Raw genomic sequence first — 23,196 nt, forward strand, 5'->3', positions numbered from 1 at the left:
GGGCTGGCAGCTTTATGGGTGGGCTGACAAGCTGAATAGGACCAATGCCTGATGGCAAACTCTTTAATAGGGTCGAAAAGTATGTCGCTGGAAAAGCATAGCAGAACAGGCAGCATCTGAGGAGCAGGAGAGTCGACATTTTGGCCATAAGCTCTTCTTCAGGAATGAATTGGCTGGCAAGAAAAATTGGGTTTCTCCTGTAAAGTTGAAGATGGTGGCTGGCCATTTGACTATCTGTTCTAGCAAAACCACTTCTCTGATGCCAACTATCCAATCAGCAAAACTTTAGCCCATTGTACTGCTGCTGTAAGCTTTTCTCCAATTATGTTCTCCGCTATGGATTTTGATTTATTAGTTGCAATCTTCTATGAAGCATCTTTTACATCTCAGTCCTGATGTAGGGCTGTTGCCTGAAACATCAATTCTCCTAATCCTCGGATGCTGCCTGACCAGCTGTGCTTTTCCAGCACCCCACTCTAAACTCTGACCTCCAGCATCTGCAGACTTCACTTGCTCCTAGTTGATCTTTTTACATTTCGTCAATCTCTTGGAAATGTTGAAGCGTCTTCTGTGCTTCTTATCAGTTAGTAAAATTAAATTATATTAATTCCATTTAAATGTATTTAATTATTTTAAAGGGAAGACTATTTAGTGATTATCTTGAAAACTAGTTGAGAGGTTTTTTTATATTACCACCTAGCTGCTGTATTCTTATGTTAACTGGCTCCACTGTTTTCAAACAATTTGTATCATTCGGCGAGGTTCAAAGTTTTCAGAACCCCATAAACTGCAATTTCAGGGTCCTGCACTCTAAGGCAACAATGGTTTGCTCTGACCAAGTTAGAAAGCAGTGCATTTACACTAACAGGCCCCTGCTGTGACAACCTTTTACTTTGCTTTCTCAGTCCTCATTATGGCATCACAGTGGAAAAGGTTTGGAAAGTACTGTTCTAAATGTTATCATCAACCATTGCACTTGTTCCCAATGTGTGATTTGTGTTGCCAAGTGTGCTAGGCACAAAATAAGACAAAATATAGAAATGGTTAACAAATTTCAGATTGAGAAAGGTCATGTAGTCTTTAGATACATGTTCAATTGTCAGTATTTTGGTGATGCTAGGCAAGCCAACATCAAATGGAAAACTGGAGGGTGGCTAATGTTGAACCATTATTTCAGAAAGGTTTCAAGGAAAAGCCAGAGAACTACAGGCCAGTGAGCCAAACATCATTCATGGTTAAGTTGTTGGAGGGAATTCTGAGAGACAGAATCTACATGCATTTAGAAAAGTAAGGATTGATCAGGGAAAGTCAGTATGGTTTTGTGTGTGGGAAATCGTGGCTCATCATTGCGGTTTTTTTTTAACAGGCGACCAAGAAGATAAAGGCCAAGTGGCAGACATTGTTTACGTGGACTTTAGCAAGGGCTTTGATAAGGTTCTGCATGGTAGACTGGTGAACAGGGTTATACACATGGGATCCAGGAAGAGCTAGCCAAGCAGATGCAAAATTGGCTGACTGTAGGAGACAGAGTGGTGGGAGCGGGTTGTTGCTCAGACTGAAGGCTTGTGACCAGTGGTGTACCACAAGGATTGGTGCTGGATCTATTGTTGTTTGTCATTTATATAAATAAATTGGCTGATCATATAGGAGGCATGGTTAGTAAGTTTACAGATGATATCAAAAGAATAGTGAAGAAGGTTACCTAAACATACAACGGGATCTTGATGAACTGGGCCAGTGAAGAATGGCAGATAAAGTTTAATTCGGATAAATGCGAGATGTTGTACTTTGGTGAGACAAAGCAGGGCAAGACGTAGACAACTAATGTTAGGGTCCTGGGGAGTGTTGGCAAACAGAGAGATCTAAGGCTATAGGTAAGTAGTTCCTTAAAATAGCATCACAGGTAGATAGAATGGTGAAGTAGACGTTTGGCACACTCTCCATTGGTCAGTGCATTGAGTACAGGAGTGCGATGTCACGTTACGGCTATACAAGACATTGCTAAGGCCACGTTTTGAGTACTGCTTACAATTGTGGTCACTCTGCTGTAGGAAGGATGTTATTGAATGGAAAGGGTGCAATAGTGATTTACAAAGATGTTACTGAGACTGGAAGGTTAAAGTGATAAGGAGAGGCTGAATAGGTTGGCGACTTTTTATTCCCCCCAGACCACTGAAGGCTGAGGGGTGACCTTCTTGAAATGTATAAAATCATGAGGGCATAGATAAGGTGAGTGGTCAAGCTCTTTTCCCAAGGATAAGGGAGTCCAAAACTAGAGGGCACATATTTAATGTGAGAGGAGAAAGATTTAAAATGAACATATGAGGCAACATTTTCAGAGGCTGGTGAGCGTATGAAACGAGCTATCAGAGGGATTGGTAGAGTCGGGTATGATTACAACATTTAAAAGGGATTTGGAAAGGTATGTGGATAGGAAATGTTTAGAGGAATATGGGATAAATACAGGCAAATGGGACTAGTTCAGTTTCGGAAACCTGGTTGGCATGGATAAGTTGGGCTGGAGAACCTGTTTCCATGCTGTCAAGTCAAGTTGCCATAGTCTTATGTCGGTCTTATGTAGACATTGATGACTGACGGTGATTTAAGCTGAGAACCACCATACCTCAAACAAGGGGAGAGTCATAGTCATAGAGATGTACAGCATGGAAACAGACCCTTCGGTCCAACTTGTCCATGCTAACCAGATATCCCACCTGGCCAATATCCCTCCAAACCCTTCCTATTCATATCCCCATACAGATGCCTTTTTAACTGTTACAATTGTACCAGCTTCCACCACTTCCTCTGGCGGCCCATTCCACACACTCACCACCCTCTGCATGAGAAAGTTGCCCCTTAGGTCTCTTTTTGTTTATATCTTTCCCCTCTCACCCTAAAATATGCCCTCTAGTTCTGAACTCCCCTACCCCAGGGAAAAGACCTTGACTATTTAGCCTATCCATGCCCCTCATGATTTTATAAAGCTCAAATGTCACCCATCTGCCTCCGCTCTAGGGAAAACAGCCCTAGCCTATTCAACCTCTCTCTATACCTCAAATCCTCCAACCCTGGCAACATCTTTGTAAATCTTTTCTGAACCCTTTCAAGTTTCACAACATCTTTCCAATAGGAAGGAGACCCAGAATTGTATGCATATTCCAAAAGTGGTCTAACCAATGTCCTGTACAGCCGCAACATGACCTCCCAACTCCTGTACTCAATACTCTGACCAATAACAGAAAGCATACCAAACACCGCCTTCACTATCCTATCTACCTGCGACTACTTTCAAAGAGCTACGAACCTGCATTCCAAGGTCTCTTTGTTCAGCAACACTCCCGAGGATCTTGCCATTAAGTGTATAAGTCCTGCTAAGATTTGCTTCCCAAAATGCAGCACCTCGCATTTATCTAAACAAAACTCCATCTGCCATTCCTCATCCCATTGGTCCATCTGATCACGATCCCATTCCCCTTGTAATCTGAGGTAACCTTCTACAGTGTCCACTACACCTCCAATTTTGGTGTCATCTGCAAACTTACTAACTATACCTCTTATGCTCACATCAAAATCATTGGTGACCTCCACTGTTGGGAGGATTGAACCCACACCATTAACATCCACATTGGTTTGTGAAGCAATGTCCAGCCAACTGAGCTAAACCAGCCCTTGACTCTATGAATCTGTTTTTAAAAATTTTGAATAGTGGCGGGTTCTCACAAAAGTTTCTAATAAAATAAATTATTCATAAGTTCCTTCTCGGCTTTCTAAATAAGATACTTTGTGTTAAATGAAGAAAGATTGATCTGTTTTGAGTATAGAGAAAATGACTAGCTTGTAAACTGAGCAAATGTACTCTAATGAGATTTTATTTACCAGTTTCAGTCCAACTCACAAAAATACCAGTAATATCTGTAATTGAATTAAATAAACTTTTGCCACAGCAATTTTTGTCCCAATTTAAAATCAGCTCAAAGCAGTGTTTGATTCAGACTAATCAAACCATACTCTTAAAAAAAAATTAAAGTATGAATAAGTAACAATTTTATACAATCTTGGTAAGTAACATCTGTCTTTCAGTTTATTGGTTAATCCTTTACACAACTCATTCCCTAGAGCTGAACATGCCTTTGGTTAACTCAGACTGGGATCTTATCCAATAGGGAGACCCACCACATATATTGTTAAAGCTAGACTTCGGATAATTTCTTGGTGTTTTTAGTTACCTGCTTTGTACCATGGTGTATATTAAACTGTAAAGGCAGGGCCAGGATCAAGGAAGTTGTTGAAAGTCACTTTGTGGAAAGGTAAAGCTGTCCAACGTAGACAAGCCCAGAGTTATTATGGCATGAAACTCTGTTTATCTTTATCTGCTGTATAAAGTCTAACTTTGAAGAAAATAATATGGGATTGATTTTCACAAGGGCGAGTGAAATTTAGACCAGAGGCTAAACTGTAAAATTTGGCCCAAGCTGCTTAAATATTTGACCCATGTTGTTACATATGTTACTAATTCAACATTTGATTTTTGCACCATAGTATGTTTTGATTTTAAACAGTCACTTGAATCAGTATCCATTTAAATATTGCCATTTTCTCTTTTAATGCTTTTCCATACAAGCTTTACCTAATGCGTATTCAATGCACTTTGTAAATCAAAAGACTTTAATAGTGCATTATAGCTTTCAGAATATTTGCTACAGTTTGCTATGATTTCACACACCACTGTTCTGTCTGATTTGCATTTGTCTCACTATTTCCCCTAGCTTTGTCCATAATAAGTAAAAGTTAGAATTGAGTACTCGGTAGCAGAGAGTTGGGGAGTGGAACTTTTAATTCTCATTGGTGTCCTGTGTATTTCTGTGCTGTGACTCAATAGTTCATAGTTGCAGTATTGGTCAAGAGTATCAGGGCTGCAGTTTTGCTCTGGGAAGCATAGGTTGAGAAAAACAAAGTATTGAATTAACAAGGCAAATGGCAATGGGGGAGTAGGAATTCATTAGTATGGAAAAATGAACTTGAATTCTTCAAAGCCACATAAACCCTATCTTTTCAAGTAGCTATAGAGATTTTGCAAAACCAGTTCAATAGAAACTTGGCAATAAAAATAATTATCTCAAGTACCCTTGCATATGGCTCAGGGAAAGTTGCAGACTTGCCTGAGCTCTGAGGATATTTTTGGGTCACTGTCTGAGCACCATGGTGTAGTCATAGATGTCTGTAAATGCATAATAAGCAAAAGGAGGAATCTCAAATTCTCAGGCAATTAACCTGACCCTCTGTTAAATTACATGATTTTCTCTTTTCCTGTTCGCGGAAAATGGTTGTTACTGAATGATTTTAGGTATGAGACATTGGGGAAATATGAGTAAGAGTTGTAAGATCAAAAAGGGAAAGACCAGTTGCAAAATTGTTACAAATGCAGCGCTCTGTTGTGAGTAAATCATAATACATATCTTTAAATTGAGTGAACAAACTTTATCTATTATTATCTTTTTCTGTTATCTGTTGCAGCGCCTTGGGATGTCACACTTTATTTCAGACGACTTCAGCTTCACGACAGCATTTCTGACAATAAAACAACTCTAATTTTTATCATGTCTATAATATAATCAAAGGTCCTAAAGAGCTTTTCAGTGTTGTCAAACACAATTTAATACATGATTTGGAGATGCCGGTGTTGGACTGGGGTGTACAAAGTTAAAAATCACACAACACCAGGTTATAGTCCAACAGGTTTAATTGGAAGCACACTAGCTTTCGGAGCGACGCTCCTTCATCAGGTGATTGGACAATCACCTGATGAAGGAGTGTCGCTCCGAAAGCTAGTGTGCTTCCAATTAAACCTGTTGGACTATAACCTGGTGTTGTGATTTTTAACAATTTAATACAATGCTACATATGTTACGGCAAATTATCAAATGTTTGGCCATGCAAGTAAAGGGAAAACCGAGGCTGAGAGGAGGTCAACTGTTTGAATCCCAGAGAGTGGGACCCAGGTGCTGAAGGCTTATTCGCAATGGTGGGATAATTAAAATCAGAAGGGGTCAATTACTCGGGGACACCCTGGTTGAAGATGCGGGGTTCTGGGGAGTTTGAGATGTGCGAAACAGGTTTTTCACACAAAAGGTGATGAGTATCTAGAATACGCTGCCAGAGGAGGTGGTGGAAGCAGACACAAAAGTAACATTAAAGAAGCATCTGGACGAATACATGAATAGGAAGGAATAGAGGATCACAGATCCTGTAAGTGAAGACAGTTTTAGCATGAAATGGCAAAATGGATCAGCACAGACTTAGAGGGTTAAAGGGCCTGTTCCTGTGCTGTATGTTCTTTGCTCTTATTCTTTACATGTAGCCAGAATTGAAAGACCTCTGATATCTTTGAGATTTAAGGGGCTTTTACAGCAAATGAGAGGGGAAAGGTAAGGAAGGATTTGAAAACAAGAAAGGGAATTTTAAAATTGAGGTTGGGCTCAACAGGATACCAGTGTAGATCAGCATGGTGATGGATGAAAAGGATTTGGTGCAAGTTAGGGTACAGCAACAGAGTGTTTTTGCATGGGTTTAAGTTTATGGAGACTGGAGGGCAGGAGGCAGTCAAGAGAGCATTAGAATAGTCAAGCCTAGAGGTAACTCAGAAGTTAGTGAAAGTAGTGCACTCCCAATACTGCAGTGAAATGTCAGCCTATATTTGCACAAATCTATCATCACCCCCTTTTGGCAATCCTTCAGGATTGAGGATAATTTGCTCTCTTGTTCTATGGGCTCTGAAATGGCTGAGTATTTAAATGCATCATCAAGTCATTAGCAAAGGTGTTTTCCCTTGTATATCTGTGCCCTGTGAGAAAGCACAAATTTTGGATGAGGTATGGATTGATCAAAGGAGTGTAAAATAGCATTAAATGTTGTTTCTAGAAGTAGAGAAAAATTTAGGAAAGAAGAAAATGATCTTGGTTGCCCACTTCCTTGTTTACATATTCCTCGACTAGAGATTATACAAATGTAAACCTTGACATAATCCACTTCTAGGCAAGGAGGTTGTTATAAGAACATCTCCGCGTGATGCTTTAGTTACACAGTGACTCAGTGGTTAGCACTGCTGCCTCACAGCGCCAGGGATCCAGGTTCAATTCCCGTCGTGGGCAACTGTTTGTGTGGCGTTTGCACATTCTCCCTGTGTCTGCGTGGGTTTCCTCCGGATGCTCCGGTTTCCTCCCACAGTTTACTTTACTAACACCTTCCACCCTGACCTCAAATTTACCTGGACTGTCTCGGACTCCTCCCTCCCCTTCCTAGACACCTCCATTTCTATCTCGGGTGACCGTCTCAACACAGACATTTACTATAAACCGACCGACTCCCACAGCTACCTAGATTACACCTCCTCCCACCCTGCCCCCTGCAAAAACGCCATCCCATATTCCCAATTCCTTCACCTCCGCCGCATCTGCTCCCAGGAGGACCAATTCCAATACCGAGCAACCCAGATGGCCTCCTTCTTCAAAGACCGCAATTTCCCCTCAGACTTGGTTGACTATGTTCTCCGCCGCATCTCCTCCACTTCCTGCTCCTCCGTCCTTGAACCCCGCCCCTCCAATCACCACCAGGACAGAACCCCACTGGTCCTCACCTACCACCCCACCAAACTCCAGATACATTGTATCATTCTTCGTCATTTCCGCCACCTCCAAACAGACCCCACCACCAGGGATATACTTCCCTCCCCTCCCCAATCAGCGTTCCAGAAAGACCACTCCCTCCGCAACCCCCTCTTCAGGTCCACACCCCCCACCAACCCAACCTCCACTCCTGGCACCTTCTCCTGCAACCGCAAGAAATGCAAAACTTGCGCCCATACCCCCCCCCCCCTCACTTCCCTCCAAGGCCCCAAGGGATCCTTCCATATCCATCACAAATTCATCTGCACCTCCACACACACCATTTACTGCATCCGCTGCACCCAATGTGGCCTCCTCTACATTGGGGAGACAGGCCGCCTACTTGCAGAACGTTTCAGAGAACACCTCTGGGACACCCACACCAACTGCCCCATGGCTGAACACTTTAACTCCCCCTCCCACTCCGCCAAGGACATGCAGGTCCTTGGCCGCCTCCATCGCCAGACCATGGCAACACGACGCCTGGAGGAAGAGTGCCTCATCTTCCGCCTAGGAACCCTCCAACCACAAGGGATGAATACAGATTTCTCCAGCTTCCTCATTTCCCCTCCCCCCACCTTATCTCAGTCCCAGCCCTCTGACTCAGCACCGCCTTCTTGACCTGCAATCTTCTTCCCGACCTCTTCGCCCCAACCCCCTCTCCGGCCTATCACCCTCACCTTAACCTCCTTCCACCTATTGCATTCCCAACGCCCCTCCCCCAAGTCCCTCCTCCCTACCTTTTATCCTAGCCTGCTTGGCACACCCTCCTCATTCCTGAAGAAGGGCTTATGCCTGAACCGTTGATTCTCCTGCTCCTTGGATGCTGCTTGACTTGCTGCGCTTTTCCAGCAAAACATTTTTCAGCTCTTTCCTCCCAAGATATGCAGGTTAGGTGAATTGGTCTTGCTAAATTGCCCATAGAGTTAGGTGCATTAGTCAGGGGAATGGGTCTGGGAGGGTTACTCTTCGGAGGGCCGGTGTGGCCTAGTTGGGCCGAAGGGCCTGTTTCCACACTGTAGAGAATCTAATCTAATCTAATCTTCTCAGAACTGATTTCAGTGCTGCTGCAAGTAGGAGTTTCATTTTCACTGATGACTTAAAGAAACTGTTGTCATCCATGCATCTCTCTGTGCCCTTCTTTCAGCCCTACCATCTTTAGTTTCTTCCTTCTTTCGCCTGTTTGCATTCTATAATGTGACAGAAATATCTTCACCCTTGGCCTCATGCTCCAAATTCCATCCCAAAATATTTTTGTACCTCTCTTGGGAGAAGTGCGAAGTAAGTTATGATTTTAATTCACTGATAGAGGATGATGAACTAACTAAGGGAACATTAGAGTAGCTTAGGCTGATTGTGAAAATTACTTAGATTAGGATTTTGATTTTTACCTGGCAGAGATCAGCTATATTATAGAGGTGAAAGTCATCTTCGTGATGGTGATTATGTGGGATTGAAAATGTAACTTGGGGTTAACTAGGATGGAGTAGAGGAACAATTTCAGATATTCTAGTCTTTCAACATGATCAAAAATTTCATCTTCAAAGGGCTTTAGAATTATTTCTCTTATTCGTTCATAATATTGCCCTTGGGTGCTGGTGAGCTACCAATTCTGTTTACTGTACTCCATTGTAGGAATATGCAGTTTGAATAGTTTTGAAAATGTTCACTTTTTAAAATAGTCTTTATTAATCTCTTGTGTAGTTGAATCCCCAAAACCATTGGCCTCTTTACCCAATTTATACACTAATTTCCAAAGGTTTTGTGGGTCTCTTACTCAGATCAGCTCTATCTCTTACCTATCTTGTAGCTCCCTCTCCAAATTTAATAAGCTAAATTAGGGTTTCATTATGTGCCTTAATTTATTTTCATATTGCTATGTGCAAGTAAATCAGACCATGGGTTTTCTGCTCGAAGCTTGATTAGTTTATCAATCAGCTCGGTGGTTAGCACTGCTGCCTCACAGCACCAGGGACCCAGGTTCAATTCCAACCTCTGACAACCATATGGAGTTTGCACATTCTCCCAGAGTCCGCATGGGTTTCCTGCGGGTGCTCCGGTTTCCTCCCACAGTCCAGAGATGTACAGGTTAGGTGAATTGGCCAAGCTAAATTACCCATAGTGTTCAGGGATGTGTAGGTTAGGTGCATTCATCATGGCAAATGTAGATAATAGGGTAGGGGAATGGGTCTGGGTGGGATACTCTTCAGAGTGTTGGTGTGGACTTGTTGGACCAAATGGCCTGTAGGGATTCTATGACTCTTCTAAAGTTTTCCCATTTCTATATTAGACATTTTTACCTTTTGTGATCTCATGGAAATGTTGGCAAGAATATGCAGTTTTTAAAAATCTCACAATTCTGGTTGCAGGCAAAAAAAATCTCAGCAAGATTCGATTTTGTTGAGTGCAGTGAAGACTGACAACTCTCTTAAGCGGCAGTTTTTCTTTTGTGATTTTGGCATTGTTATTTCAACTGTTGATCACACAAGAAAATGGCCTAATTTTCCCGAGACGTTATTTCTAAACCGTAACTCGTTCAATATTTTGGGGACAGAATGGTTTTGACTTTCTGGGTTTTTGTTTTGCTGATTCTGAAGTTGAGATAAAAGAAGTTTTCGTATTTGAGCGCTGGTTATTTATTTTCATATTAATTGGGCACCATTAACAGTATAAATGCTGCCCTTGTTCATTTTACCAAAATGCAATAACTCCCATTTATACAAATTAAATTCCATCTGCTACTCCTCAGCCTATTGGCCCAATTGATGAAGATCTCTTTGTAATCTTAAGTAATCTTCTACGCTGTCCCCTATACCACCAATGTCTGAAAGTCTCTAACGCAGATAGTTATGGAGGCTAGATCACTGAAAGTATTTAAATAAAAGGTAGAAAGATTTTTGTAATATTGGGAAGTTGATTGCCATGAGAAGAGCATAAAAAGGGTGATGTCTGGGTCAGATCAGCCATGATTTTGTCGAATGGTGAGGCAAGCTTGAGAAGATGAAATGCCTGAGAGTTTTTTTTGTCCTTGTACATTGGAAAACTAATAGAAATATCCCCAAGAAAGGATTCCTAAATCAAATGTTTTGATGAGAAATACAGCATGATGTTAGCAGCCAGATGACATTGTGCTAGTTCTCAATAACTCAAAGGAGCAACCCAACCATCTGCAGTTTTTCATTGCCTGCTCCATTTAACAGGTATTGAATATAAAAAAAAGTTTGTGCTAGTTTTGCAGCAGCTGTAAAAAGGTGGCAGAAGAATGGTAGAAAATGCCAGCTGTCAGGATAGAGTTAAATATACCCGCAGATTCTGCTGCAGAAGGTGGTAGTATCTGTGTGTTTTCTAGTAACATTATAAGCTCCTTGCATCTTCAAGGAATAATGCCAAAAATGCTCTAAGATCAGGGAAGTTGCAAATCTAGCTGTGACTGCAGCGTTACTCCTCTGCCTCATGACACCCTGGGCCTACAGTGCTAATTGGACATGCATCACCCCTTTGAAACACAGTTTCTCTAATCTATCAAGTATTCACCCCAAGGTGAATGCAACGGCAATAAAATGTTTTCACTTTTTATCATAATTTGACGTCATGAGCTGACTGTATTCTGGCATGCGAAAACACTGGACCTGATGCTAGCTTCAAAGTTGGAAGGGAACAAACAAAAGAATTTTACACTACTTCCAACTAGATTGGCCAACAGAGCAAGGGGGGTTTCTCAAACACCTCTATGCACCCAGTCAAGAAACACAAAAACCAGCCCTATGAGTGGGCAAGAAAATTATTGGGAAAAGTATAAGAGCAGAACAGAAATGGTTGGTGTACAATAACTCTTCACTAGTTTCTGTATTATATTCTCAGTAAGTGTTGTTGAGAACCTGCATAGTACACGTATCTAATTTCTATTTTGCTCTTGCCAGGTGCAAGTATTGGCATTATGATGATCGTCTCCTCACTTCAAGTGTTATCATTGTCTTCCATAATGAAGGGTGGTCAACCCTTATGAGAACTGTCCACAGTGTGATCAAGAGGACACCTAAAAAGTATCTAGCAGAAATAGTTCTGATTGATGACTACAGTAACAAAGGTATGAACTCGCACCCTAATCATCGGAGTTGCCTCCATTAAACACTCTGCCTCCATTGTTCTCTGTCCTTTTAAGATACTTCTTAAAACCTACCCTTTAATCTGATTACACCAGCTCTTAATGATTAATGTTGTTTAATAATGTTCATGTGGAGCAGCTTGCTAGGCTTTGTGTTACAGTGTATATGAATTGCATATAATATGTAAATATAGGCTTCATTAGACAAAGGAGAAGTAGAAGACCCATCTGGTATTCAATGAAGTCATAGCTGACCTCATAATCCTTAAGTCAACTTTCCTGTCTTACCCTATAACCCTTTATTCCCTTAATGATTAGAAATTTGTGTCTCTCAACCTTGAATATACTTAATGATCCAACAGCCCTCTGCAGTAAAGAATTCCACTTTGCAGTCACCTTCCTCTTAGGAAGCTCTTCAAGAACAAAAATAACTTTCTTCTGCTCCATAATTGAGGGTCCTGAGGTGACTAATTCTATAGTGTTCATCCCTCCCCAACTCGATATATCTGTTTCTGCTCTTTTACAAGCACCTGAGAATTTGTCCCATCCAGTGATTTTTTTTAAAAAATGATTGGGCTCTTAGGATGCCCCCTTGTGGGTTCCTTTCCCAAGCTTAACTTTATTGAGGCTGCAATTTTAATTTCGATAGCATATGTTGTGACTTTATTCTAGAAACGCAGAATCCTTATTTTGGAAGACTATATTTGAGTCCTGGGTTTCAAACTTGCCGTTTTCTCAGCTTGTTGGGAACTGAATCCAGTTCAAGTATTTTTTGTGCATCTTCATTGTCAGCTTATAGTCTGAAGTACTGAAACATAAAAATAACATGCACGAATTGGTTTATAAACATAATTTGATCAATAGTGCCATCTTTCATTTTTGTAAGTACAAAAGAAGTATACAGCATAGTAGTGCAGTGTTATCATGGCATATTAAACCATAATAAGTAATAAAAGAGCAAAAGGGAATTGGCACATTATTTCTCAGATTGCTCATGATATTTACAGCAAGTTTCCTGTCATTCTTGTATCTAGTCAGAGTTGAATATTACATTTCTTGGAGAGGTTTTCCCCAGTTATTCAGTATGGACACTTTTATCACCTGATTTCTTCATTCCCTTGAAAACAGAATTGAATCTAACCAACCTAGTATTCAGAAAAGAAAACTGATAGATGGAAGTGGCTATTGCTATAGAGGTGTCACTTCCAATAGTCTGCTTTGTCCATTAAAACACATTGTACTTTAATGAGCTGTGAAGATCTTTGCGACATCCTGAAGTTGTAAAAGTTGCTATATAAATGCAAGTTGTACTGCTATTACTAATATTACTGCCGCTGCCATCAGCACCAATAGAGTTACGTTAATCTGTCCCAGGTCTCTAAATTACTACTTTTAAACTTAAGACAATCTATTCATGTCCTTAACATTCAAGTTTAATATTTTTGACCAGTAGTTGGAATTTGAGTCTTTGTTGGATTTAATGGCAAGTCCCAAATAATAATCATCCCACACAACATCAAGACGTGACCATCTTGAACAAGTGAGAATATATGCATCTCCCCATGGCATTCCCTGTCATTTTCATCACCCAAGTCCTGCAGCTGGAACATGTTTGGTGTTGGCTGCTGATAAGAAACTGACATCGACCAGCCACATAGATTCCTTGGCTAGAATTGGTCAATGGCTGGAATTCTGTAGCATATGCCTCATTTGCTGGCCGTCTGGCCGTCTACGCAACTTACAAGGCACAAGTCAGAAATGTGATTTTTCACTACTTGCCTGAAAGAGTATGACTGCAAATATCTCACTAACATTATCCAGATCAAACCATTCCACTTCATGAATATGTCATTCATTGTCTTCAACATTCATTCCTATTATCATCATCAAACCATAGCTACAATGTGCAGTGCCTTCAGAGTGTACTGTAAAAACTAATTGAATCTTCATTTGCAATACTTCCCAAATGCACTACCTCTTCTTTCCTTTATCAGCTCCTGCCCACATCCTCCCCTTCCAACCAACTCCTTCAGTGCTGTCATCTCTCCATGCTTTCAGAAAATGCAAAAGCTGTCTCTTTGCCTCTCCCAAACATGTTGTATATTTCTCTTTGTACCAAACCTATTCAAATTTGATGCTGGCTGCTGTTTAATACATGCCTATCATCCTTGTTTTCAAGTAATTCGCAGCCTCAGCCCTCCATATGTCTCAATATCTGATAGTTCTATAACCTTCTTAAATATCTGCACCCTTCCGATTCTGACCTCTTGAATGTCCCTAAATGTAATGGCTCCACCACTAGATGACCTTTTCTTCGCTTTCCAAGGCCCTAGGTTCTACAGTTTCTTCCTGAAACATATCTGCCTCTAACAACTCCTTAAAGGTGCATCTTGAAATCTACCTCAGTGACCAAACTTCTGGTCATCTGCCCAAGTATGACTTAGTGTCAATATTGTTGACACCTGTGAAGCACTGTGGAATGTTATAATCTCAAAGTTTATTGTGAAGTCATTGTTATTCACTTTTTTCCTCCTGCATAAAAGTCCTTGCTTCACTCAATGTGAAGTGCTCTGAATGTGAGAAGCAGTAGCTAACTATTTATTGTAGTTTCCTTCCCAATATGATCCTAACCTTCCATTCAGAAATTTTGATTGTTCTTGCCTTAAACTGGCCAAAAGCAGACATCTTCTAAACAAGAAAAAAATCATATTAGTGCATGTGCAGTTTTTTTAATCTTCCTTTTAGATAATTTCTGACAACATTGAAATGGTCAGAATGGATAGCAGGCAGATTACTCTACAAGAAACTGGTGGCAGATGGTCCTTGTTTTGTTCCTACAACTTCAAATCTTTGAGCAATCGGCATGGTTTCACATCTAGTCCATATTTAAAGAAATTATTTAGCTCCAGCAAATAACAGACAGAAAAATCTTGATGGCTCTGTGCTTTGGGATATGCCTTAAATTCTGACCTTTATTTTAAGTGCTGTTTAGAATGTCCCTGGCTCCAAGCAATTTTAACAACTTTGCTGATTTTTGTTCTCTGCTGACTTGTCACCAGCTCATTTAAAGGAGAGGTTGGAGCAATATTTGAAACAGTGGAATGGGTTAGTCAAGGTATACCGAAATGAAAGAAGAGAAGGATTAATTCAAGCAAGAAGTATTGGTGCTCATAAAGCAACCCTCGGTCAGGTAGAGTAAAATTTGGAATCTTATTCATTCAAAATCGGTATGTTAATAGCACCTAAAATGGTGACGTTTGAGGAATTCTCAGAATCTTGGTACATGTCTTCATTTTAATGTTACACTTTGCAAATGCATTTTTTCACTGAAAGGGAGGGTATTTCAACAAAACCGTAGTAATGCACATAACTCAAAACCATTTCCAGAAAACATTGAACCTCACAAAACTAGATGAGCAGGAGCACTCTGAGAATCTATGCCCCTTTCAAGGAAGAGTGAAGTCTTTACCAACTGTTGGGACAATGTCTGACCCATTTGCTCACCTTCTGCATACAGGTCAGATGGAAACGTGACAAAATTCTGAAAACAACCTGAATATTGGCACTACAAAAACAGAAATTGCTGGGAAAGCTCAGCAGGTCTGGCAGCATCTATGGAAAGAAATCACAACTAATGTTTTGAGTCATGTGACCCTCCTGTTGCTGTTTGGCAGAAAACCTTTGTCATAGAGTCCTAGCAAGCTACAGTGCAGAAAAACACCCCTCGGCCTATCGCATCCACGCCAGTCAAAAACAACCACCTAAATATTCTAATCCCATTTTCCAGTATTTTGGCCTTAACCTTGTATGCCTAGGCATCATAAGTTTACATCTAACTATTACTTAAATGTTATGAGGGTTTCTGCCTTTACCACTCTTACAGGCAGTGAGTTCCAGATTCCCACGCCCTCTTCATATCACATCTCCTCAATTTTGTGCCCCTTACCCTAAGTCAGTTCTCTGGTCATTGATCCATCAACTAAGACAATAGACAATAAGTGCAGGAGTAGGCCATTCTGCTCTTCGAGCCTGCACCACCATTCAATATGATCATGGCTGATCATCCTTAATCAGTATCCTATTCCTGCCGTATCTCCATAACTCTTGATTCCACAATCTTTGACAGCTCTATCCAACTCCTTAAATGAATCCAGAGACTGGGCCTCCACTGCCCTCTGGGGCAGAACACTTCACACAGCCACCACTCTCTGGGTGAAGAAGTTTCTTCCTGTCCACCTATGCATGCCTCTCATAATTTTATACATCTCCGTCATTCCCCCTCTCAATCTCCTTTGCTGTAAGGAAACCAACCCTCCTCTGTCCAATCTCTTTTCATCATTAAAACTCTCCAGCCTAGGCAACAACCTGGTAAATCTCCTCTGCACCCTGTCTAGTGCTATCGGATCCTTCCTAGAATGTGGATTCCAGAACTGAATACCATACTCTAATTTACAACCTAACCAATGTTTTATACATTTCCAACATAACCTCCTGCTCTAAAAGGCAAGTATCTCATTCTTTCTTAACCATTTTATCCATCTGTCCTGATACCTTAAAGCACTGGTATACATGCACACACCAAGGTCCCTCTGATCCTTGGTACTTCCCAGGGTTTGCCATTCACCCTGTATTCCCTTACATTTTGCCTTGCCCTCACCTCACATTTATCTGGATTTAATTGCATTTGCTACTGATCAGCCTATACATCCTTATGTAGTCTATGGCAATACTCCTCACTGTTTACCACCCTACCAGTTACCATCTGCAAATTTCCTCCTACATTCCTTAATCCTCCTACATTCAAGTCTAAATTATTTGTATAAACCACAAATGGCAAGGGTCCAAATACCAACCCCACTGGACACAAACGTCTGATTTGAAAAATACCCCTCAACCTCTGCTTCCTGCCATTCAGCAATTGTGGATACAATTTGCCAAAGTTCCTTGGATTCCATGGGTCTTACCTTTGTCATCAGTCTACCCTGAGGAGCCTTATCAAAAGCTTTGCTGAAGTCCAAGTAGACTACACCAAAATCATTGCCCTCATCTACACAATTGATCACCTCTTCAAAAATTCAATCAAGTTGACCAGATGTGACCTTCCTTTAAGAAAACCATGCTGACTGTTGTTATTTAATCCCTGCCTATCCAAATGCCTCCCCAGATTAATTCTGGGCATGGGAATTACTTCCAAAAAGTTGTCCAACCATCAAAATTAAACTGACTTGCCTTATGAGAATCATCGACAACTGATAACAATCCAGAAACCAATCAGCTACTTGTTGCTGGCTGAAGTTCACCTTTTATACACCCATGGCACCAGTTTGTCTACAACAAACTTTTCTGCAATGGTTCAACAGGAAAAATAACAATTCTAAAGAAGTGCTGGTAGCTTGCTTTTAAAAAGTGTAGCAATCCCTTCCATAACCTTAATTTTGAAAATGTCCTTTTTATCTCATTTCAGTCCACAATAAAAAAAACAGAAAAATTTAAAAATCACTAATTTCTTTCAGTCCATTATGCCTGGAGCAGTTCTGTGACTCAGAATTAGTTTCCTACCTTTTTCCACATCCATGCACACAATTTCTTCTAAATAACTATCTGATGCCCTCTTGAATGCCTTAATGACCTACGAAATTCATATTTGAGATGTACAGCATGGAAACAGACCCTTCAGTCTAACTCTTCTGTGCCGACCAGATATCCTAAATTAATCTAGTCCCATTTGCCAGCACTTGGCCCATATCCCTCTAAACCCTTCCTATTCATGTACCTATCCAGATGCCTTTTAAGTTTGTAATTGAACCAGTTTCTACCACTTCATCTGGCATCTCATTCCATACACCCATCACCTTTTGCAAGAAAATGTTGCCCCTTGGGTCCTCCTTAAATCTTTGGCCTCTCACCTTAGACCTTTGCTCTCTGGTTGGGGGAGTCCAGAACTAGTGAAAAGACCTCAACTATTTACCCTATCCATGCCCCTATAAGGTCACCCCTCAGCCTCAGACACTCCTAGGAAAACAGCCCCAGCCTATTCAGCCTCTCTCTCTAGCTCAAACCCTCCAACCCTGGCAACATCCTTTTGTGAGTCTTTTCTAAACTCTTTCATGTTTCATAACATCTTTCCTATAGGAAGGAGACCAGAATTGCACGCAATATTCCAAAAGTGACCTGACCAATACAGCTGTAACTCCTATACCCAATGTTCTGACCAATAAAGGAAAGCATACCAAAAGCTGCCTTCACTGTCCTATCTATCTGAGACTCCACTTTCAAGAAACTGAGTCTGCACTCCATGGTCTCTTTGTTCAGCAACACTCCTTAGGACCTTACCATTCAGTGTATAGGTCCTGTCCTGATTTGTCTTTTGTCTATTGTTGTAATTTAGATAAAATTAAACTCCATATACCACTTCTCAGCCCTGGCTGCATTACATTTCCAGGCAGTACATTCCACACCCTAACTACTCACTCTGAGTTTTATTTCCTCGTCATCCCTGCTTCATTCACACATCTCTTCAAACCTACGCCCACTTTCTGTTTTCTTTCATGAATGGTAACAACTTCTCCCTATCCTCTGTATCCAGCCCATTCAAGACTTCGATAATTGTCATCAAATAGTGCTGCAGGCTTTTTCTGTCCAAGGAGGACAAGCCCAACATCTTCAATCTACCCTTGTATTCGAAATTTCTCGTTCGAGAAACCATTCTTGTAAATCATTTCTACAATTATTCTAATGCATTCATGTCTTGCCTATAATGTGGTTCCCACAACTACGCAATACTCCAGCTGAGATCTAACCTCCTTGCTTTTGTTATCTATGTCCCTATTAATAAAGCTAAAGACACTGAATACTTGATTTACTGCTGTCTCCACATCTGTACATGTATACAACAGGCCCTGCTGCCCCTTTAGAATAATATTTCTTATTTTACATTGTCTTTCAATATTTTTCAAACAAATTCGCAATTTGTTAATTAATTCGCAATTCTCTGTATTGAACCTCATCTGCCACATATCCGCCCACTGTCCATGTCCTTTTGGAGTTCCACATTAGCCTCCTTACAGTTTACAATTCTTCCAAGATTATTATCATCAAATTTGGAAATTGTTCCTTGCACACCAAAATCCAAATCAGGAAAAGTAAGAGTTCCACTTCAGGAAGTCCACTGCAAATCTTCCTCCAGCCTGAAAAATATTAATTGACGATTACTCTTGTGTTTCCTTTTATTTAAATTAAGTCACTGAATGTGGGCATTACTGGCTAGACCAGCATTTGTTTCCCATCCCTAATTTCCCAGAGAGCAGTTAAGAGTCAATCACATTTCTATGGGTCTGGAGTTACATGTCAGCCAGACCAGGTAAGGATGGCAGTTTCCTTCCCTAAAGGGGACATTAGTAAACCAGATGCATTTTTTCTGAAAATCGATAATGGATTCATGGTCATTATTAGACTCTGACTTCCAGATATTTATTGAATTCAAGTTCCTCCATTTGTTGTTGTGGGATTCGAACCTGAGTCCCCAGATTATTACCTGGGTCTCTGGATGAACAGTCCAATGATAATACCACTAGCCCATTGCCTCATGCTATCTGTATGCCAGTTTTGTATCCAAGTTGCTCCTGTGCATTTTATGCCATGACTGATAACCTTTCTCACAAATTTGTATGACTTTCGGAAAATCCATGTCTACTGCATCCAACGGTATTACCCTCATTGAGTTTTTTTTTTGGTTGCCTCTTCAGAAAACTTCAAGTTAGTTAAAAATCCACATTGACTCTTGCTAATCAACCCAACATTTTCCATGTGACTATTTCTATACTGAATAATTTTGCTCAAAATTTTCCTACCACTGGTTAACTTGTGCATAACTGCTGGGATGATCCTTACAGCCTTTTTGAATTAGGCTGTAATGTTTGCAAATGTCCAGTTTTCTGGCACCTCCGTTGAGTCCCAGGAAGATTGAAAGATTATGACAAGTGCCTCCATAATTTCTACTCTCACTTCCTTCAAAGTCTTTGGATACATCTCATCTGGTTTTGATGTCTTGTTGACTCTAAATGCCAGCAATCTATTTAAGACTTCTTCCTTATTAATTTTTAACTTATAGCGGCAGATTCACTGCCTAAGTGGATGATGGGTGAAAAGGCATCAGGAACACTAATGCTGGACACAAAACTCCATTAAGCAAGAGAAACAGTTTATTTCAGGGGACAAAGTCTCGTGTCAGTATCCTGGGTAAGATGTTAATGCAAGGTCAGGTCCATTTATTACGGAACCCACGGGTTCTCCCTGTCCATCAAGTAATGAAGATACCTTGGAGTCTGAGATGGACACAGTGGTCACCTTGATGCCTTTCATGACGAGGAAAATGAATTTCTTAAGCTACTGTGCGTTACTCGCCATCCGATTCAAAAGCAGAGTTGGAGGAACCTGACCTTGTGCTAAAATTTCACAGGAAGAGCTGCAAAAAAAAACAACCTATGTCCTCCACCTCTTGGAGGGATGTAGTGATTGTAACAATCTTAGCCAAGTGAACCTCATAGAATATGAGCTCCCTGATTAGGGCTTTTAATCTGGTCAGATCAAGGAGCCTTGGCTGACAGATATGAACAACAGTGTTGAGGTTCTGTTCACCCTTAGAGCTGACTCTGAGGAAGCTGGATCAGTGTCAAGTACTTGCCACATGTAAATGAAGGATGACTTGGTGACTGGATACCTGCCTCTTTTTCCCATTTCTTTGATTTGAAGCAATATCTCTTCCTATTTTGTCATCCATAGTAATTTTTTTTTAACAAGTATCCCTTCCTGTTTACAAGGAAGCCACAGAACAGGAGTGAGTGATTTGGAAGTGGCATTAAATTAAGAAGGAGGAAAGAATTTGCATCAGCTTGGATCTGTTCGATCAAATGGCTTGTTTCTATAGCATTAATATTCCCGAATTCCAAATTAGTCTGTAAATGTATATGAAGGAAAAGTAACTGAATGACTATGGAAGGAGCATTGGAAAATTGCATTTTTTTTAAAATGGAAAGTAAGCAGTGATAAGAACTGGCAGGGCTGAATAATGTATTTCAATATGGTATTTATATGCATTTTCGACAGATCTGCAACTACTTTGATGTCTTCAAATTTTCACTTCACAATTTGTTTGCATATGTGTCCCACCATGACCGCCAAGAAATTGAACTCCTAGAAGTGTGTATGTCAGTCTTTTGTCATTGCTATTTTATATTTTTGCTGCTTATGAGAACTCAAAATAAGTATGTTTGTATTCAAAAGTGACATACAGACAATCCTGATGATTACTTTTTTAAAAAAAAATGGGCCTGAATAGCCTTTGGTCATTCTTCATTTTCTTTATTTTCTCATGTGTTTACCTCTGGACACTTATCTCTACTTAATATTGAGTAATACTCAGTATGTTCTAATCAATGCTTAGTTGTGGTATTGATTCAATGAGATATTTGTTCTTTGCTTTTTTAGGTACTGATATATCTTGATGCTCACTGTGAAGTTGGACCAAACTGGTATGCGCCACTGGTTGCACCCATTGCTGCAAATAGGTAAGGCAAGCTGTTCTATTTCAACTCCGTTCAGGAGGGGGACTGTAAATGATCATGAAATCACTTTTATCATGCCTTAACTAACTTTATTTATTTATTCATATAAAGTTATGTATTTATTCAAATGGAGTCATAACAGGACCTTCTCATCTCTTGCCCCGTCTCAACTCCAAAGCATCACAAAAGTACTAGAGTGCATATTTTACTTATTCTTGATCAGGTATGTGAGTTTCACCTCAACTAATCCTTGTGATCACTGAGATAGTGACAAATGTTTAATTCTGTAACATAGCCAGGGATCATATATTTGCAACCTGTATCCTCTCTGGACAAGGTGGTTAGCAATGTAAGTCCCAAGGATCCAAATAGGATTTTGTATTTCTCTTGAATTCATTTGTGGTGTTCATGCCTCGCTACGATTAAATCAATGAAAACTGTGAGCAAATATACTTCATGTTAATGAATTATAAATCAGCCCTGACACTAGGAGCTCTGTACAGTAAAAGTGTAAAGATATTTTATGAAACAGCGTTAGAGATATTAAATTGTATATTAGATGGCCAACAATATGAAAATTAAAAGGCAGTAAATTGCTCAGGTGAACTTTAAAGATTCCAGGGGACTAGTGGAAGAAGAATAAGGAGCTCTCCCAGTGTGCTGGCCAGCATTCTTCCCTTAACAAACACCACATTACAAGAAGAATTAACTTGTACTTTATTGTATTACTGTAACTGAGAGCCCTGACGTAAGCAACGTGGCTACTGCATGTTATTTACGTAAGATAATGCATTATATTGTGTCATTGAAGATAAGGATAGAAGGATGAGGAGTTAGGTTTAAGAAGGTGCTGGGTAACTGTGAAAACCAGTCCGTGATTGGCTTCATAATCCAGAACAGTCCTGGAGTAATAAATAATATTAATAGAGGAACGTAGGATCCAGTGATAATGTGGTCCAGATAATCTGAGCATTAGAACCTAAAATATGCCGAATGGGTTCAAATCTGCAGCCAAATTGGTCCTAATGGGGCATAGGTGGAGGCCACATCAGGAAGAATGAACAAGCTGGAAGACGAGATTCAAAAAATGTGGTGCAGGAATTCCTGATGAAGACCTTTATGCTCAAAATGTCAACTCCCTGCTCCTTAGCTACTGCCTGACTGGCTGTGCCTTTCCAGCACAAGACTTTTTGACTCTGCAGTCCTTACTTTCTCTAAGCTGAAAGACTAATAGGTCACTACTGCTGACAAGGATAATAAATGCTGATTTTGCTGCTGTGCTTATGAAGGCAGCTCACCACCATCTTCACAAGGACACTTAATGGTGGCCAATAAATACTTGCCAGTAGTGCCAGCAGTGCCAGTATCATAAGAATAAACATGTTTCAAAATATATTTCCATTTACACAAAATCATCACACTACATGCATTTTAATCAAAATGATAGCAGACAATCACACAGAATCATAGTGATGTACGGCATGGAAACATACCCTTCGGCCCAACCCATCCATGCCGACCAGACATCCCAACCCAATCTAGTCCCAACTGCCAGCACCCCGCCCATATCCCTCCAAACCCTTCCTATTCATATACCCATCCAAATGCCTCTTAAATGTTGCAATTGTACCAGCCTCCCCACTTCCTCTGGCAGCTCATTCCATACACGTACCTCCCTATGTGTGAAAAAGTTGTCCCTTAGGTCTCTCGTATATCTTTCCCCCCTCACCCTAAACCTGTGCCATCTAGTTCTGGACTCCGTCCCCAGGGAAAAGACATTGTCTATTTATCCTATCCATGCCCCTCATGATTTTGTAAACCTCTATAAGGTCACCCCTCAACCTCCGACGCCTCAAGGAAAATAGCC

General features: G+C 40.5%; 1 protein-coding gene across 3 annotated transcripts in view; it reads left to right on the forward strand.

The window, feature by feature from the left end:
• Nucleotides 1-23,196, forward strand: part of galnt7 (UDP-N-acetyl-alpha-D-galactosamine: polypeptide N-acetylgalactosaminyltransferase 7) — a 145,046-nt gene that overhangs the window by 89,743 nt on the left and 32,107 nt on the right. For all 3 annotated transcript variants that reach the window (XM_072594558.1, XM_072594556.1, XM_072594559.1), the window contains exons 3-5: nucleotides 11,582-11,748; nucleotides 14,826-14,956; nucleotides 21,253-21,332. In XM_072594558.1, coding sequence (XP_072450659.1) covers nucleotides 11,582-11,748; nucleotides 14,826-14,956; nucleotides 21,253-21,332 — 378 coding nt within the window. The remainder of the gene's footprint in view (nucleotides 1-11,581; nucleotides 11,749-14,825; nucleotides 14,957-21,252; nucleotides 21,333-23,196) is intronic.

The sequence above is a fragment of the Chiloscyllium punctatum genome, chromosome 2, assembly GCF_047496795.1.
Source record: "Chiloscyllium punctatum isolate Juve2018m chromosome 2, sChiPun1.3, whole genome shotgun sequence".
NCBI lineage: Eukaryota > Metazoa > Chordata > Chondrichthyes > Orectolobiformes > Hemiscylliidae > Chiloscyllium > Chiloscyllium punctatum.